The sequence below is a fragment of the Arachis hypogaea genome, chromosome 17 (genome assembly GCF_003086295.3).
Source record: "Arachis hypogaea cultivar Tifrunner chromosome 17, arahy.Tifrunner.gnm2.J5K5, whole genome shotgun sequence".
In the NCBI taxonomy this organism is placed as follows: Eukaryota; Viridiplantae; Streptophyta; class Magnoliopsida; order Fabales; family Fabaceae; genus Arachis; species Arachis hypogaea.
In genome coordinates, this window is record NC_092052.1 from 7853281 (window position 1) to 7872752 (window position 19472).

General features: G+C 30.2%; 2 protein-coding genes across 2 annotated transcripts; one reads left to right on the forward strand and one right to left on the reverse strand.

Moving 5' to 3' along the window:
- The first annotated feature begins 1555 nt into the window (after positions 1–1555).
- LOC112762714 (transcription termination factor MTEF18, mitochondrial) lies at positions 1556–3581 on the forward strand. The gene is made up of 2 exons (XM_025808571.3): positions 1556–2118; positions 2275–3581. The coding sequence occupies exons 1-2, from the start codon at positions 1736–1738 to the stop codon at positions 3494–3496; spliced, it is 1605 nt and encodes a 534-aa protein (XP_025664356.1). The 5' UTR covers positions 1556–1735; the 3' UTR covers positions 3497–3581.
- Positions 3582–4723: 1142 nt separating this feature from the next.
- Positions 4724–8813, reverse strand: LOC112766664 (GDSL esterase/lipase At2g04570). Its single transcript, XM_025812562.3, has 3 exons — positions 8082–8813; positions 5766–6258; positions 4724–5159 (listed from the first exon to the last, which is right to left on the reverse strand). The coding sequence occupies exons 1-3, from the start codon at positions 8457–8459 to the stop codon at positions 4963–4965; spliced, it is 1068 nt and encodes a 355-aa protein (XP_025668347.1). The 5' UTR covers positions 8460–8813; the 3' UTR covers positions 4724–4962.
- Positions 8814–19472: the final 10659 nt, after the last annotated feature.

Genomic DNA, 19472 nt, shown 5'->3' on the forward strand with positions numbered 1-19472 from the left:
TATAGAACTCCTCACACTTCTTGTTTTGTATTTTGCGCTCTCTTAAAATATTGATCCCTGAATCTCCAAAAATAGGATGCAAACCGACTTTAAAATTAGCAGCATTCGGATCAAATCACATCATTGCTTTGTAGTCATCGTATCCCAGACTCTTAAACAATTCTTTTAAGTAAAAGAAGTTCATAAGGTCCAGATCCATCTCTGGAAACCTCTCAACTAACCCATCTCGGTAACTCAACTCTCCCCGTTTGTTTCTCACAAATTTTCTCCCATGGTGAAACACAAGAATAGCAAATTCCTCCATTTGTTCAGTACAAACAGAATTATCATTCGAATAAATTGGGACAACAGTTAACTAAAGAATCAGAAACATGTATGTCTTTTTTTATTATGACATAAAGTGATACTAGTCTTTCTGCTAATCATTAGTTTCAACAAATGCATAAATATTTCTAAATGTGGCAAAATATGTCATGCAAACAAGTTGAAAAATATGGGACCACCATTCTTTGCAGAAGACTAAACAATTTGTTTCAACCAACGGGACCACCATGAAAGTAACTGACAAAAGATTACACTAACTGACAAAAGCGTCACCATTTTTTACCTGACTCGAGGATGTCCCTGCTAACACCGATTTTCTTGATGGCGTCTTCTTCCTTACTGGTACGTTGAAGAAGGATCGTCACTTTTGTTACTGCAGAGCCAACATTCTTTGACTCCAGCTTCTCCTTAGGGTTAATAGGTAATAACAGTGGGTAACTGAAGGTTCAGGGTAAAGTGAAACAAATATAAATGAAGAAAAACTAAAAAACGACGTCGTCCCATTGCATATGTGGCAATAACGGACACGTTAGTTCACGTAACGGGGCAGCAAAGTAATTCCGTTCCGTTTTGTCACATGGACTGACGGAAGGATGTAACGTGTCTACGTTTCGTTTCTTGAGGGATCTATTTGTTACTTTTTTTTTTCAGAGGCTAAATTGTCCGAACGCAAAATTCTCAGGGACCTAATTGTCACTTTACTCTTTATTTAACTAAATTCTTTTGTTAATCTTTATAATTTTTTTAAATTTATAATAAAATTTTTATATTTTAAAAAATTTTAATTGAATTTTTATATTAATTTTAAATTTATAATTAAATATTTTAATATTAAATATTATAAAAATATTTTATCTATCTCACAATACTAATGAATATATCTTAAGTCTTTAACATATTCTGTTATGTTAAAATATTTTTTGAAATATTAAACACGTGATCATAAATTTAAAATTGGTATAAAACTTTAATTAAAAATTTTTAAAATATAAAAATTTAATTATAAATTTAATAAAATTATAAAAATTAATAAAATAATTTAATTTTTTTATTTGCCAACAAATTATAATTTGAATGATATAATTTCTTTATCTTTACTTAAATATTTCGGATTGGAGCCTCATTCTTAGGAAATTTTTTTTTTTTGTTTTATTAAACAAACACTTAAACCGGTTGTTTGGATCCGATCCTATTCCTATGTTCTTAGATATGGACCCAATCGTTGGATGTTAAATTACAGTTACACCCTCCCTCCAAAATTTAAATTACAGTTACACCCTCACTCCCCTCTCTCGGTACTCCATAGCCGCTACTTCAGCTTTCAAGTTTCAACTGCAAAATTCAATCTTCTTCAGCTAAATCCGTTTCCAATGCTTCAAATAAAATTTGGGCATTCCTCACATTCACCGAAATGATTCTTCACCTCAATCAAAATCGCTCCTTTCTCTTCGTAAAACCTAAGCTACCACCACCACCATTGCAACCACAAACCCGGTTACGTTTTTCCCTCAAAGCTCGAACCTTTCGAGTTTTTAAGTCCACCCATATCGCTACTTTGAATAACTTCTCTCCTGTTGAGTCTAAACGCGTGCCTCGTCATGTGAAAATTGAAGCTCAGCGTGTTCTTACGGATTACTTGCATTCAACACGTGGCTACAGCTTCTTGGATGCTGAGTATATCAGTAAGAATTGCCCCAACTTTGTTAAATCTTTGATTGCAAATACTTTTGTTGGTGGAAATGATGTCGATGTTGATGTTGATGGTGTTGCTCATTCATTGAGGAAGTTTCTAAGGTACAATCCCATTAACGAGTTTGAACCATTCTTTGAGAGCATAGGGATTAGCCCCTCTGAGTTGCAAGATTTTCTACCTAGTGGCATGTTTTTCTTAGCTGATGATTCTGCTTTGGTTGATAATTTCCATGTTCTGTGTAACTATGGTGTCCCTAGGAACAGGATTGGAGAGATTTATAAGGAAGCAAAAGAGGTATTTGGGTACCCTAAGGGGTTCTTGTTGGAGAAATTTAGAGAGTATGAAGAATTAGGGTTGAGTAAATCATTTATCATCAAGCTTGGTGTTTGTTGCCCTTCAATTTTGGTTTGTGATCATCATGGTGAATTTGTGGTTGTTCTTGATTGGTTAAAGAGAATTGGGATTGAAGATGATTGGATTGTGAGTTACATGTCTTATTCAAGGACATATAGTTGGAAGAAAATGCTTGATGCTATTCAACTTCTTGATGAAGTTGGTTATTCTGAGGAACAAATGCACAATTTGTTCAAGGCAAATCCTAAATTGTTATTGGAAGGTTTTGGGAAGAAGCTACGCTTGTTTTTGGTTAGATCACATAAGTTAGGTGTTAAGGTGAATGTTATGTATTCATATTTTATGGAATATCCTCATATACTATTAAACAAGTGTGCAAAAAATTTGTTGAGAGTGATTGATATTCTGTGTGCTATTGGAATGGAAACAGATGAAATTGCACGAATTTTGTCTAATTACATGCATCTATTCAGCACACATTCCTTCAAAGGTCCGAGAACTGTTATCTCGGAGTTGAAAGTTGAGAAAGCCGAATTACTCCAAGTCATAAAGGACGATCCACTGAAACTTATAAGTATGGCTTCAAGTTCGAAAAAGAAGAGCCCCAAACAGATATCAGTTTATGATCCGCGCAGACATTTAGACAAGATCACTTTCCTGCTGAAACTGGGGTATGCAGAGAACTCCGAGGAGATGGCGAATGCATTAAAAGTGTTCCGAGGGAGAGGTGATCTATTACAGGAGAGGTTTGATTGTTTGGTAGAAGCAGGTTTGGACTATAACAGTGTGATTGGAATGATAAAAAGAGCTCCTACGATTCTGAACCAAAAGAAAGATGTAATTAAAGAGAAGATTCATTTTGCCACAAACATCTTAGGCTATCCCTTAGAAAGCATTGTGGCATTCCCAACATACTTTTGCTATGATTTGGAGAAGATTGCTCAGAGGTTTTCAATGTATGCATGGTTGAAGGAGAGGAAGGTAGTGAATCCTTCCTTAACCTTGAGTACCATAGTTTCATCCAATGATAAACGGTTTGAAAAATATTTTGTAGATGTGCATCCTCAAGGTCCAACCATTTGGAAAAATATAAAGAGGTTATCAAAGAAAAACAAGAACAAGTAGTAACAGCTCCTTATTTTGTATTATTTTCCTTAACATGTTAATTTTTACTAATATATACAAGTCTTACTAACTCCTTTTACCTAAAGGGAAGCCGGGTGCACAAGCATCCCACGTTAATGCAAAGTCCATTAACCTAAAATGCCTTGATATTTTTTCTGTTTGAAAGATAGGAAATACCTCTCAAATGAATAGGGTTTCTGTTTGCTACCCACCATAAGTGATGAAATCAAAAAGGAATATAAGGAAAAAATAAGTTATATAAAATTCAAAAAGGGTACAATCTTTAATATGTTTTTTTGCCAATTAGATGTAAATGAAATGCTCACACCATATGCAAATTCAGTGCCTAAAAGTACATATTGAGATTCTCTGTTGCTGATCCTTGATCAGATTTACTTCTATTATATGCATTGAACTGCAAAATCTTTGATTAGATAATACCATTGAATTGCATGGTAATATGACCTTGCTTGATATAATAACTCTGCAATGCAATCAGAGTTATCAATCAAAACATTGAAACATTTTATATATTCACTCTGCTTTGTATTAATGTTGATTGGGATGATAAACCACATTCAATAATAAAAGACTGTCATAATAACAAATCTTATCAAAAATAGGTTAATAGATTGAGTTGGTTGAGAGTTGAGATATGCAAAGTTCTTTGTCTTGTTCTCCATAATGCACTGAACCAATGCTGTGAAAATTATGGTCCCTAACTGAATTTGTGACTTCTGACATTTCACTTACCTGATATTACTTTAAAGAGTAATGTCTTTAATTATGCAGAATTCTTTGGTGTGAAATTGGTAGCTATAAATTCCTTGAATTGAAAATGGACATTCCTGTTATTGGTTGGTTGGTAGGTGCTGTTTCCTATAACATAATATATGTCCATATAATTTTACAATCATGTAGGTCAGATTCCTAATGGCAGTTACTTTCTTTTCAATCTTTTTTAGGAAACACAGAAATTGGCCTAATTAGTCTAATTAGTTGGGTACATTGCTTGTACTTTTAACACAAATTAGGATGAAATTTTGCCATATATTGACATAGAACCACAGAAGTAGCATTCAATTATATTACTAGAATGAGGAAGTGATATGCTTATTCATCTAACTTTCATTCCCATTTTTAATTAAGAACTTTAATGGTACAATAACAGAGCTGATATGTCATATATGAAAAGAAATATAAATAACTAGAAACAACATGAAGCACTTTTTAATTTTAAGCACATTTCACAGTGAATGTGCTGTATTAACATTATATATTATATATTATACAAATATCTAAACCCAATTATAATCATTCACAAGCCTAACATGGCATGACCTCACATCCCATCAATTCCAACTACAGAGAAGGAAACTAGATGAAGAATAAGGGTTCATAATAAGATCAAATAAAATTTCCCTAGTAAGTAATAAGTGGATATTATTTAATTATAACTATGATAATTATTTTAAGAACTGAGCTAAAACATGCTTAACCACATAATCAGCAACAATGCTATTGGTTCTCTCAGTTGGATGAAAAGCATCCCAGAAGACATATTTGGTGGCATCTGAGCAACTAAACCTGTCTCCTCTGCTGCATGCATATCCCATTTCAAACATTCCAGTCCCACAACATGCCACTGATGTTGATTGAAACCCTACATATAGAGAAAATTATGTTAATTATGGATTTCCAAATCAATACTAGCCAATTTTCCTGTGGTATCAGTAATCTATAATTTTTTAATCGTAAGTAAAATTTGTAACTACCATTATATAATATCAATCAAGTTTCCATTTATGATTAAAATAAAGTCTAGGTATCAGCATATATAGACCAAAATCACAAAAAAGTTTATAACCACCAAAATCATAAATAGTTAATTTTATAAAAATAAAACATTATTTAACCCTAGATCTTTTGTAAAAAATATGCACATATTCTTCATGTGTGTTTGCAAATGCATCAATGAGAACCTAATTTTCTAATGCAATATTATTTTAGAAAATTAAACGCTCCAATTTCAAAAGCCAACACAATAGGATCATAATCTTATAATGTTATTCCATGCTAATGTATTTAAAGCATAGATTTATTTTTAGTATTATGAATTATTTTTTCAAAGTAACAGCGTTGGAGGCACGACCTGGCCAGTTAAAGCCAAGAGCGCATTGCAAAAGGAACGAATCGACCAATGCACACCGGATGGTGGACTGATTCGCTTATACATGTATATATATAGTTGAAAAATAAAGTAGCTTACCAAATGTAGAAGGCTTCTTGATCATATACAACAAGATGTAATAAGGGTTAGAGAAGACCAATCTGATCCCAGGAAGTTCCTTGTTGAGATTAATGGCCAAATTCCTGAGCTTATCATTGAACTCCAATGCAACATTATTGTAACTTGCAACACAATCATTTCCACCAACAATGTTTGTGGTTCTCTCCAATGGCAAGCACCCCATTGGAGGTAACCCACCTAGTGATATCTTCCTAGCACCAGTTGCATAGAGATTTCTGATGAAATTCCCAGCAATTGAAGCAAGAAAGTTTTGGTATTGCTGTGGTGTGTATTCAGATTCTCTGCCACCTGGCATGGTGTAATAGTTTTCTAAGAAATCATTTGTTCCTAGACTCATTATGTATAGTGATTCTGATATGATTTCATGTGCCTTTGTTTCACCAACATATGTGATTAGCTTTTGTTGATATTCCTTGTAGTACTCCAATTGCTTCCATAATGGTATCACAGACTGCATTCAAATTAAAATTTTGGATCATTTTTCTTAAAATTTAAGCAAAAATTGACTTTCTACATTTTATCTATATATACTTATAGTCTTATATTATACTATACAAAGGGGATTGGCCAACTGAAAGAAATTTGGTGTACAACTTTTCTTTTTAAAAGAAAAAATATCTTTTATCATATAAGTATTCATATATTTATATATTTTTACTACTACTTATAACACTTGAATATAACATCTTTTAGTTATTATTTTTTATTTTTTAAAATTTTTTTTAATATATACATAATAAATACATTCAAAACTTCAACTTTGTATATTTTCATAAAAACTTTTGAATAAGTAACTTTAATATGTGTTTTTAGAATGTATATTAGTTAAACCTTTTAAAATTTTTATATTTAATAAATAAAAAATAGATTAATAAGAACATAATAACTATTATAATAAGCTTAGCTTCTTTTTAAAATTATAAATTTAGTGGTTGCTCATTAAAAGTAAAATAATATAAATACAGAAAGGGAGGGAGGGGACCTGACTATATGCCATGGGTGAGGAATTTTTTTGTGTTTTTTTTTTATTATATAAAATAAGAGAAATAATGTATATCTGCAGTTCTGCACATCATTCTGTATTGGACACCATACTTAACACATCACTTTCACATAAATATTTATATCGTCTGATTTAGATATGCACATACATGTGAATCTCCGCTCCATACCTTAACATCACTACATACATTAATAATACTTTTACCATTTCTACATATTTCACGGGTTTCAAAAGCTTTTCCCTAACATTATGAGTGATACCAAAGTTAGTAACTATTAAAAACAAGGAGACAAATTAAAATGTAAAACGTAATTTTAATTTTTAAAAGCATATTAAAATAAGATCTTACGAGAGTTTATTAAAAAATATTGATTGTTATGTATAATGTGTTTAGTATGTAATTTAAGATTGAAATATAAACATATTTAAACAAATATGAAATAAAAAATTTGATTGTTATGTGAATATCTACTTAACATATAAGGTGATTATTCACCTAAACATATTTTATAGTTACAATATAAATATATATTATATTAAGTAATTTAATCAATTATGTCAAATTATTTAATAATTCTTAACTATCATCACTATATGAAAATATTTTTGTAAAAATAGGCTTAACAGAATATTTATATATATAAGCAAATAGTTAAAATTATTCTCGAAATTAGTCCTTAATTTTTTTTAAAATAAATTCGTCCTTCAAAAATATTAAGTTAGTCAGATTAGTTTTTTTTGTCACTTTCGTTGCGAACAGTATCAAAATTTGCTGATGTGGCATATCAAATGATATCATATCACATTGTTCAGACCATACATCTAACAGTCCTAATTAGCTGCTAACATGATAAATTTATGTAATTAGATCAAATCAATTTCAAATTGAGATGAACTTTGAGGCATTAAAATTTTTCAATTTAAAGTTGATTTGATCTAATTTTATAAACTTATCATCTTAGTAGCCAATGAGAATTGTCAGTGTGTGTTTTGATGTCACTTAACGTGTCATATCATATCAGCAAACTCTACATCATAAGTAATGAAAGTGACGAAAGAACTAATGATCAACTTAAAATTTTTTAAGGACAAATGATCATTATTTAAAAAATTTTCAAAGACCAATTCAAAGAACAAATGATCATTTGAAAATAAATTTGATCATTTACTTATATATATATATTATTATTTTTGTCTCAATATTTATGTTACATGATGTTTTTCTAATAAAAAATAAAAAACAGGACATGATCATAATGATGAGAAATTACCAAAACATCAGAGGTTGCATTGTCATAACCAGTGGCAGCAGAAGCAAAAGTGACACCAGTGGCAAAATCAGTAATATTGTACTTAGGATCCAAGTAAGCAGGCACAAATTGTTTGAGTCCAAAAGCCTCAGAAATGAAATCAGTGGGTATTCTTCCATTGCTGAACCTCCCAGTTGCAACCCCACCTTCAAAGTCACGTCCATATGGCTGGAAATTGCTCCTAGCAATTGTTGGAATGAAGTTGTTGTTCCCTGCATCCACTGATGAATCACCAAACACAATTATTGCTGGAACATTTGCAGCAGCACCACCATTACTTGTGATCATCATCATGAAGACTAGAAGGATGAACATTGGAATGTTGTTGTGGAGTTCCATTATTTTTTAGTGTGAATATGATGAATTTGGAGTGAAGTTAGTTATTATTATAAGGTAGGGTGAGGGGTGAATAAGTGAAATAATAAATATATATTAATTGGTTAGGGACTATTAATGGAACCTTTGATCTTTTGAGGTTTGGGTGAAGAAGTTGTTGGCAACCATAATTGCTTAGGCAAGCCCACAGTTCTTTTGGATGGCTCTGGACATTAAAATTAATCTAACCTTCAGTATCTCTTCTATAATTCCGTTAACCACTTTAAATTCTCTCTAAACTTCAATCATATTCTATTTTTCGAAAATTTTTTTAATCTAATTATATTCGTATTCTAAAGTTTAACATCGACCCAACCTAACAAAAATATCAATCAAATATAATATTTAACCATTTTATAGTTTATAAATATTTAATAAAATAAAAAATATAAAATTAAGTTCATATTAAAATTAAAAACAATAAAATTATAATAAATTTTATTTATATAATAAAATTCTGTTTTGTTAATATTCTCTTTATTTGACAAAAAAATTTAATTCATCAACTAAAAAAAATATAATTTGTTTAAAATTTTTAATTCAAAAAGAACTTTTTTAGCCAAAATATTTTTTTAAATAAAATAAAAAATAAACGAATCAGTTTGTTTAATCTGTTATACTAATAATAAACGATTCGGATTAAAAAATTATATATCATGAATAAAGCATATTTAAACGGACCTAACTCATTAGACAAGTCAAACCTAAATGCATAGGTCGAGTTAGTTCGTTTGATAACCCTACACCCGATTTTACTTGCAATTCAACTACTCTATTCTTAATCTGATCTGTTGCAAGTCGAATTGCAACCCTATCCAAACAGTTTGAATTTGACTGAATATCTGCGATAGGATTAATATTGCCAGTCCTATTCTTAATTCATACTTATTTATTTTAGAATGTATTATTAAAAATTCAACTTACTTAGTTTGATTCTATTATATGTCTCACAACTATTAAGAATAAATTTTTTTAGATAATTTATAAATATGAGATATTTTTCCCCTTATAAACTAGTTTTTGAAATTAAATTAGATTTACTCATTTTAATTTTAATATGGTATCATCAGAAGCGAAGGTAAAAGAGGTGTATTTTAGCTAAGGAAATAATTTACCTTAATTAATCTTATATATGTTAGTCTAAGAATATGTTTGTGGGCGATTGGTATCTAATTATTTATATCATTGAGAATATAATTTGATTAAATCCGTCCCGCTCCAAGAATTGTATGTAGTGTCTCTCTTATTTAATAAAGGTAATAGAGGAAATAGATAGGAATCATGCAGATAAAAAATTAATATATGTTTCTAGACATGAGAGACCTTAATAATGGCTTAATTTGTGTCCTCAGGAAGAGTTTTCGTACAAGTGAGTCCCTAGATAATTTAAGGAAGAGTGAATCGGAAGAGAGTTTGTGCTGTGAAATGAACCCTTATGTATTTCTTTTATTTCAATTAACTAAAGAATAAATTAAAAGAGAGAACTATTTTAAAAAGAGGAAATAATAATGGTTAAAATTCATTATTTTAATTTTGTTTTCTCTAAATATTTATCTGGATATATATTCAAAAAGGACTCTAAAAAAATTTGCGTCGTCATTATAAAAATTTTTTTACGTAAAACTTTTTGAACTTTATAAAAATAAAATATATAAGTCTTTCGATCACACTTTTAAATACTTAATTATTTGTCTAAATAAAAATAATAGATCTGACTAAGATAGAGATTTATATATTTTATTTTTGTAAAATTTAAAAATCTTAATAAAATATTGAAAAAAAAACAAAAATGTCCGATGTAATATTTTTTAGAAATTTATTTAGATATATATTCTTATCGATCCACTATTTTATTAGTTGATTATATTGTTACCTAAAAACAATTAATTTATTCTTTAGCAAAATCCAACTAAAGATTTGACTTTGAAGCAAGACCCGAAAAAAAAAAAAAAGAAAGTGGGAATTGAATTATTCGACAATTATATATATATATATATATATATATATATATATATATATATATATATATATATATATATATATATATAATCAAAAGATTAATATATCATGGAGGACCACCCCATGTCATATTGGAACTTGGTACTATATCATAAAATCCTAATATAATTTATAGCTCAAAGGATTAATTAGTATTGTTGTTGTGATAAGAATGAAATGGATTATTATAGGCGGTTCATCTTTTCTATATTAAAATACTATGTTATTAAGGTCTTTACATTTAATAAAAGTGAAAAAAAAGTTTCTATGCATATATAAATAGAGGTACGTATTTAAAACAATACATAAGTAATAAAATAAATATTTTTTTCTCTCTTTATATTATAATATGCACTCTTTCTCTCTTTCTGTGGCTTTAACTTAGAATAATTATAATATTAGTAAATATAAAGATTATCTCTATTATAGTGAGATAAGAGTATTAGTGAACGATAATACTAGAGTCTTATATTTATACTTTTCTATTTTATATTTATTACCTCTTCCTCATTTATTTATTTCACAACACGTTATCAGCACGAGACTCTGATCAAATTTTAGAAAGACTCAGGTAACAAATTTTTATTATGTCGAAACTCTCTTATCTTGAATTCAATGCTCTTGATATATCCGGAAACAATTATTTATCATAGATATTAGATGCTGAAATTCATATTGATTCAATGGATCTTGGAGATAACATTAAGGCTGAAAATAATGCATCTCAGAAGAATAAAACCAAAGCTATGATTTTCTTTTGTCATCATCTTGATGAAGGATTGAAAAATGAATATCTCACATTAAAAAATCCTGCAGATTTTTTAAAAGACCTTGAAGAAAGGTATAATCATCAAAAGACGGTGATACTTCCTCAAGCTCGATATGAATGGACGCACTTGCGTCTACAAGATTTTAAATCCATAAATGAATATAATTCAGCAATATTTCGAATCACCTCACGAATGAAATTATGTGGGAAAAAAGATAACTGATAATGACATGTTAGAGAAAACTTTTCCAACCTTCCATGCTTTGAATGTGCTCCTGCAGCAGCAGTATCGAGAAAAAGGATTTAAAAAATATTCTGAGTTAATTTCTTACCTTTTTGTTGCTGAACGCAATTGTTAGAATATAATTAGGATCAATTAGGATCAATTAGTATTATTTAGTATATCTGAATATTTATTATAGGAGATTACGTCTTTATTATTACGATTCTCTTAGTACCTATAAATACCCTTTTATATTGTATTATTATAGACAACTTGAATACTCACAAAAATTTTTCCTATTACTCCCTCTCCCCTTTCTAAGATGGTATCGGAGCCATGATATCCTCTTTGAGGAGGATAAATTGATTTTCTTCTGGTGAAATTACCGTACCTTTTTTCTGTGCCATTTTTTGCCTTCTCTTTTGTCAATGCTTTGATACTTTTCTTACTTCACTGATTAGCTCATCCACTACTTATTCTCATGGAGAAATCATATGTTTTTTGTCACCTTCCAATAGTTTGTCATCTCTTTGCACTTTGTCACTTTTCAGCAGTTTTCCAGTAGTTCGTCATCTTTTCAGCAGTTTTTCGGTAGTTGGCCACTCTTGCGACAGTTCCATCTGCGTTCTCTTCCGACAATTCCATCTGTGTTCCCTTCTGGCAGTTTCGTATGCGCTTTCTTCCAGCAGCTCCATCTGCATTTTCTTGTTACAGTTCCGTCTGTACTTCCTTGTGCCAGTTCCGTCTGTGCTTCCTTCTGGCAGTTCCATCTGCGCTTCCTTCCGACAGTTCTGTCTGCGCTTTCTTCAGGTAGTTTCGTATGTACCTGTTCTATTAGTTTATATATTTTTTTATTTAGTTGTTTCAAATAAGTTTCAAACTCAAGTTGTCACTTGAGTTTGAGGGAGGATGTTAGAGTATAATTAAAATCAATTAGCACTATTTAACATATCTGAATATTTATTATAGGATATTACGTCTTTATTATTTTGATTCTCTTAGCACCTATAAATATCCTTCTATATTGTATTATTCTAGACAACTTGAATACACTCAATAATACACAAATTCTTTCTCCAGTTTAGTCTCTTGTTTCTAACATGGTATCAGAGCCATGGTATCCTCCTTGAAGAGAATAGGTTGTTTTTCTTGTGGTGAAATCACCGTAGTTTTTGCAATTTTTTTCTATGCCATTTTTCTTTCTCTTTTGTCACTCCTTTGATGCTTTTTCACCTCACCGCCTAGCCTATTTTCTCTGTCTTGTATTTTTTCAAGTCGAATGATCAAACACCATTGTCATCTGCTGCTTACCTATTCTCATGAAGAAATCATATAGTTTTCACTCTCTTTCGACAGTTCCATCTGCGTTCTCTCGTGGCAGTTTCGTTTGTGTTCTCTCGTGGCAGTTTCGTTTGTGTTCTCTCGTGGCAGTTCCATCTGCGTTTTCTCATGGCAATTTCATCTGTATTTCGTCTGTGTTTCCTTGTAGCAGTTCCGTCTGCGTTTCTTTCCGGCAGTTTCGTCTGCACTTCCTTCAGATAGCGAACTGCGCTTCCTTCTGGTAGTTCCGTCTGCATCCGTTTTATCAGTTTATGCAATTATTTTCTCTTTATTTCGTTGTTTTAAATAAGTTTCAAACTCAAGTTGTCACTTGAGTTTGAGGGGGATGTTAGAATATAATTAGGATCAATTAGGATCGATTAGTATTATTTAGTATATCTGAATATTTATTATAGGAGATTACGTCTTTATTATTACAATTCTCTTAGTACCTATAAATACCCTTTTATATTGTATTATTATAGACAACTTGAATAGACAACTTGAATACTCACAAATATTTTTCCTATTACTCCCTCTCCCCTTTCTAATAACAATAATGAGTTACTTTTAAAAAATCATGAAGCGCGACCAGCTGGCGCCGCCCCATTTCCTGAAGCAAATGCGGTAAATCATTACCCCAGAAGAGGTAAATGGCAAGGTTTTGGTAGCAAGAAAATTATGGAAGGAAAAAGAATTATGTTCACAAGAAAGGATCTCATCAGAAGTGGGATAAAGAAAGAAACAATGGGCAAAATAAATCAACTGAGGATAAATATTTCCGTTGTGGTGGAAAGGGCCATTGGTCATGTACCTGTCGTACCCCAAGGTACCTAGTCGATCTTTATCAAGTATCTTTGAAAAAGTATGACAAAGGAAAAGAAACAAATTTTGTTTCAAATGATGCCGAAAATTTCACCACTCATTATGATGTATCTGATTTCTTTGAGGATTCTAAAGGAAATATTAGTCATTTAATCAATGATGGAATAGTTTAATATGTGAGATTGTAAAGTATTTATGTAAATAAATAATGTAATAAACTTATTGTTAAGTTTTATTTTCTATGTATTTAAGTTTCAAATATGATGTATATAAATAATGAAATATTAATGTTTATGCTTTGAAATCATTAAATGTGTCAAGTTTTAATAATAATAGTGATAATAATAAAATTTTAGTGTATGACATTATGTACAATGTTTCTTAGAAAAATAATTTCAATCAAGAATTCAATTTGACTGTGCATGTATTACTACTCATTTTATTATTATTTATCTTTGAAGAAAATGACAAGAATATATAATGAAGATGTATGCCTTGCGGATAGTGCAAGTTCGCACACCATTCTAAAAACTGATATATATTTTGCCCATCTTGTGCCAAAAGAAGAATATGTTAATACTATTATTGGCTCAGATAACGTGATAGAAGGCTCCGGAAGAGCTATAATTTTGTTTTCCAGAGAAATAAAATTCATAATAAATAATGCACTGTTATCTACCAAGTCTCTGAGGAACTTGTTGAGTTTCAAAGATATTCACTGAAATGGATATCATATTGAGATAATGAATAAGGAAAATCATGAGTATTTATGTATCACAACTCATGATTTAAATAAAAATGTTATATTAGAAAAGTTACCCTCACTTTAATCTGGGTTATATTATACCAAAATTAGTGCAATTGAATCACATGCCATTGTAAACCAGAAGTTTACTAGTCCAAATGAATTCATAACTTGACATGATCAATTGGGTCATCCGTGAACAACCATGATGCGGAGAATTATTGAAAACTCTCATGGACATTCACTAAAGAACCAGAAGATTCTTACATGCATCTAGTGAATTTTGTTGTGCTGCATGTTCTCAGGGAAAGTTAATTTTAAGGCCATCACCAGTAAAGATTGGTTTGAGTCCCCTGAATTCCTAGAAAAGATTCAAGGCGATATATATAGACTTATTCATCCACCAAGTGGATCTTTAGATATTTTATGGTCCTAATAGACGCATCTTCGAGATGGTCACATGTGTGCTTATTGTCTTCTCACAACCTGGCGTTTGTGAGATTACTTGCTCAAATTATTCGATTAAAAGTACAATTTCCAGAGAATCCAATCAAAGCAATTCGTCTTGATAATACTGGTGAATTTACTTCCCAAGTTTTTTATGCTTATTGTATGGCCAATGGAATAAGTGTTGAACATCCAGTAGCTCATGTTCACACACAAAATGGGTTAGCAGAATCACTTATGAAATGCCTCTAATTAATTGCTAGACCCTTACTAATGAGAACAAATCTCCCAACCTCAGTTTGGGGCATGCTATTTTACATGCCACAACACTTATTCGTTTGAGGCCAACGAGTTACCATCAGTTATCTCCTATGCAATTAGCTTTTGGCCAGCAGCCAAATGTTTCCCATTTAAGAATATTCGAGTGTGCGATATATGTTCCCATTGCACCACCTTCTCGTACCAAAATGGGATCCCAAAAAAATTGGGGATATATGTTGGATATGATTCTCCCTCTATAGTAAGGTATCTTAAGATACAAATTGGAGATGTATTTAAAGCCCGATTTGCAGATTGTCATTTTGATGAATCAAAATTTCTAACAATAGGGGAGAGAATAAGCTTCCTGAAAAGAAACTTAATTGGAATGCACCATCCTTGATGCATTTGGATCCTCAATCAGGGCAATGTGAACTAAAAGTTCAAAAGATTATACATTTGCAAATAATAGTAAATGAATTGCCTGATACATTTTCCGATACAAAGAGGATAACCAAATCTTATATACCAGCGGAAAATGCCCCAGTTCGAATTGATGTCCCAGTCGGACAAATTGCCACTGAAATAAATTCACGCCAGAAGCGTGGCAGGCCTGTCGGTTCCAAAGACAAAAATCCTCGAAAAATAAAAGAGGTAAATACTATTCCTGTTAAAAAAGACATAGTAAAGACACTTGCAGTTGTCCAAAATTCTGATATAATTTTAACGCCAGAAGACGTTCAGACACCTGAAAATTGTGAAAATGATGAGATCTCGATAAATTATGTCTTTACAGGGGAGAAATGGGACCGAAATAAGATAATTGTTAATGAAATATTTGCATATAATGTGGCATTAAATATCATGCATGAAAGTAAGGAGCTTGAGCCAAGATTAGTTGAAGAATGTTGACAAAGAAATGATTGGCCAAAATGGAAAGAAGTCACGAAGGCTGAGTTAGACTCACTTGCAAAACGTGAAGTCTTTGGATCTGTAGTCCGTACACCAGAAGATGTAAAACCTGTTGGATACCGATGGGTATTTGTGAGAAAACGAAATGAGAAAAATGAAGTTGTACGCTACAAAGCTCGACTTGTAGCACAAGGTTTTTTACAGAGGTCCGGTATAGATTATGAAGAAACGTATTCCCCTGTAATGGATGCGATAACATTGCATTATTTGGTCAGTTTATCTTCATATCATAAACTACATATGCATTGAATGGATGTGGTAATAGCCTACTTATACGGCTCATTAGATCGTGATATCTATATGAAAGTCCCTGAAGGATTAAAGATATCTAAACCATCCAATGAATATTCACAGGGATTATACTCAGTTAAATTGCAAAGATCTTTATATAGTCTAAAGCAATCTGGACGAATGTGGTATAATCGTCTTACTGAGTATCTGGCAAAAAACGGATTTAAGAATGATGATATCTGCCCATGTATTTTCATAAAGAAATCTGCATTTGAATTCATTATAATTACTGTGTACGTTGATGATTTAAATATCATTGGAACTCCTGAAGAGATTCCAACAATTATAAAAACTCTAAAAGAAGAGTTTGAGATGAAAGATTTTGGAAAGACTAAATTTTGTCTCGACTTGCAGATCGAGCATACAAAAAAATGAGATCTTTATTCATTAAACAACATACACAGAAAAGATCTTGAAGAGATTTTATATGGATAAGTCACATCCATTAAGTACCCCAATGATCGTAAGATCTTTGGATGTGAAAAATGATCAATTCCGTCCTAAGGAAGAAAATGAAGATATCCTTGGTCCTGAAGTATCATATCTTAGTGCCATTGGAGCGCTAATGTATCTTGCTAATAATACAAGACTCGATATATCATTTGCTGTGAATTTACTAGCAAGATATAGTTCCTTTCCAACCAGAAGACATTGGAATGGAATCAAACAATTATTTCGATATCTTTATGGAACGGTTGATATGGGATTGTTTTATCCCTATAGATCCAAGTCACAACTAGTTGACTATGCAGATACAGGATACTTGTCTGATCCACACAAAGGAAGATCTCAAACAGGATACCTGTTCACATATGGTGGTACAACTATATCATGGAAGTCCACAAAACAGACGATTGCGGCAACATCCTCTAATCATACTGAAATACTAGCGATACATGAAGCTAGTTGTGAATGTTTTTGGCTCAGGAGTTTGATCCAATATGTTCTGTCATCATGTGGACTGATTGATCAAAAGATAGCTTTAATTGTCCTGTTTGAAGATAATACAGCATGCATTGCTCAACTTAAGGGTGGATACATCAAAGGTGATAGAACAAAGCATATTTCTCCCAAATTCTTCTTCACTCATGATCTTCAAAATCAAGGGACAATTGATGTCCAACAGATCCGCTCAAGTGACAATCTGGCCGATTTATTTACAAAGTCACTCTCAAAATCCTCTTTTGAAAGATTGGTACATGAAATTGGGATGCGTCGATTTCGAGAGATTAAATGATGTCGACAAGAGGGGGATACTGTACACTTTTTTCCTTGGTCAGGTTTTTTTTCTCATTGGGTTTTTCTTGACAAGGTTTATAATGAGGTAGTCCCCATCACAAAGAATTTTGTACTCTTTTTTCTTCACTAAAATTTTTTTTTCATTGGATTTTTTTTAGTAAGGTTTTAATGAGGCCTAATCCTAAATGGTCATCCAAGGGAGAGTGTTGTGATAAGAATGAAATGGATGACCATAGGCGGCTCATCTTTTCCATACTGAAATGCTATGTTACCAAAGTCCTTACATTTAATGAAAGTGAAAAAAGAAGCCTCCATGCATGTATAAATAGAGGCACTTATCTGAAATAATACACAAACAATAAAACAAACATTTTTCTCTTACTTTATATTATAATATGAACTATTTTTCTTTCCGTGACTTTAACTTAATTAAAATAATTATAATATTAGTAAATATAAAAATTAGCTCTATTATAATGAAATAAGAGTATTAGTAAACGATAATACTAAAGTCTTATATTTATATTTTTCTATTTTATATTTATTATTTCTTCCTCATTTATTTATTTCACAACAAGTATATAGTAGTTAAGGGTTGTTTTCTTTTTCTTTTCCTTCGATAGTGTTTTGAAAAAATAAAAAGTTATATCTTGATATACAACTAATTAATTATTAGTAACATTGTATTTATAATTAATTATCAAACAAAGAATGGTTTTTTTCCTTGAGGGAATCAAATTAATATGAACTAATAAACATGTAACTTTTGGAGAAGCATGATGAGTCACCGTGTAAATAATAAATAAATCCGTGAGTCGAATTAATTAACCACTTTCAAATGCATGAACTCAACATTAATAATATTGAAACAGGTGTCATCTACCAAATCGTTAAAAGTATGCCTTGTTCTTTTCAATTTTCACATTCTAATGTTTAAAGTTTTAACTTGTACGTTGGGTTGGAATTTTCTTTCTTCTTTCTTTCTTTCTTTAAACATCTAGATTCTAGAAGATACATCATATTCCGTGATGATCTTCATTCTATTTTTTTTTTTTTCTAATTTTGGTGTAATTCATATATTTTATGTTGGTTAACGGCTATATATCTTGTAAAAGCATACGATTTAAAGGGCAATCCAAATAATAATTACACTCATATAATTTAGATGTATATTAAAATTAGTTATTAAAATAAATTATTAATATAAAATATATATTAAAAATAAAATAAATAATATATATTTATATATAAATATATAATAATTAATTTTAATATATAAATAATATTTTTGTAATAATTAATAGAATTTAATTTTAATATATTAATAATAATATAAAATATTTTATATAATTATATAATTATATTTATTTTTTTAAATAATTATTTACATAATTAATAAAAATAATATTTTTTAATAATATAATATTACATGATTGAATATACGTATAAAATTATTTTATATATAAAAAAATTAAATTCTATTTAATATATAGCGAATTATATCTGTTATGTATGTACGTACTTTTGCTCTTAAGCTTGAGTAGTTCAATTTGATAGTAAATCATTTATTATGTCCTCGACATCTAACATTAATTGTAACGTGGTTCCTCATATTGAAATCTGATCTCTACTGCTGCTAGTAATGATATATGTAAACAAATAATAGAGCAAATCAATTTTTAAAAATTTTAAAAACGGATATTTTAATTTTTTTTAAAAAAATTAATATATAAAAATATTTTTAAAGTTTTATTTAGATAAATAAATTAGTTTTTAATTTATTTTTTAGTAAAATAATTATTTAAATTAATCTCTAAAAATTTTAAAAATAGACATTTTAGTTTTTAAAATAAATTAATACATAAATTTATTTTTAACATTTTTTTTGTC

Bases quoted from the DNA above. Each gene is read 5' to 3' on its own strand.
- LOC112766664 (XM_025812562.3), bottom strand. From the start codon at position 8,459: ATGGAACTCCACAACAACATTCCAATGTTCATCCTTCTAGTCTTCATG. The intron at 6,259-8,081 runs GTAATTTCTCAT...ATTTGAATGCAG, and splicing joins ATGCAACCTCTGATGTTTTG to TCTGTGATACCATTATGGAA. The intron at 5,160-5,765 runs GTAAGCTACTTT...CTCTATATGTAG, and splicing joins CAAGAAGCCTTCTACATTTG to GGTTTCAATCAACATCAGTG.
- LOC112762714 (XM_025808571.3), top strand. From the start codon at position 1,736: ATGATTCTTCACCTCAATCAAAATCGCTCCTTTCTCTTCGTAAAACCT. The intron at 2,119-2,274 runs GTACAATCCCAT...TGGTGTCCCTAG, and splicing joins TCATTGAGGAAGTTTCTAAG to GAACAGGATTGGAGAGATTT.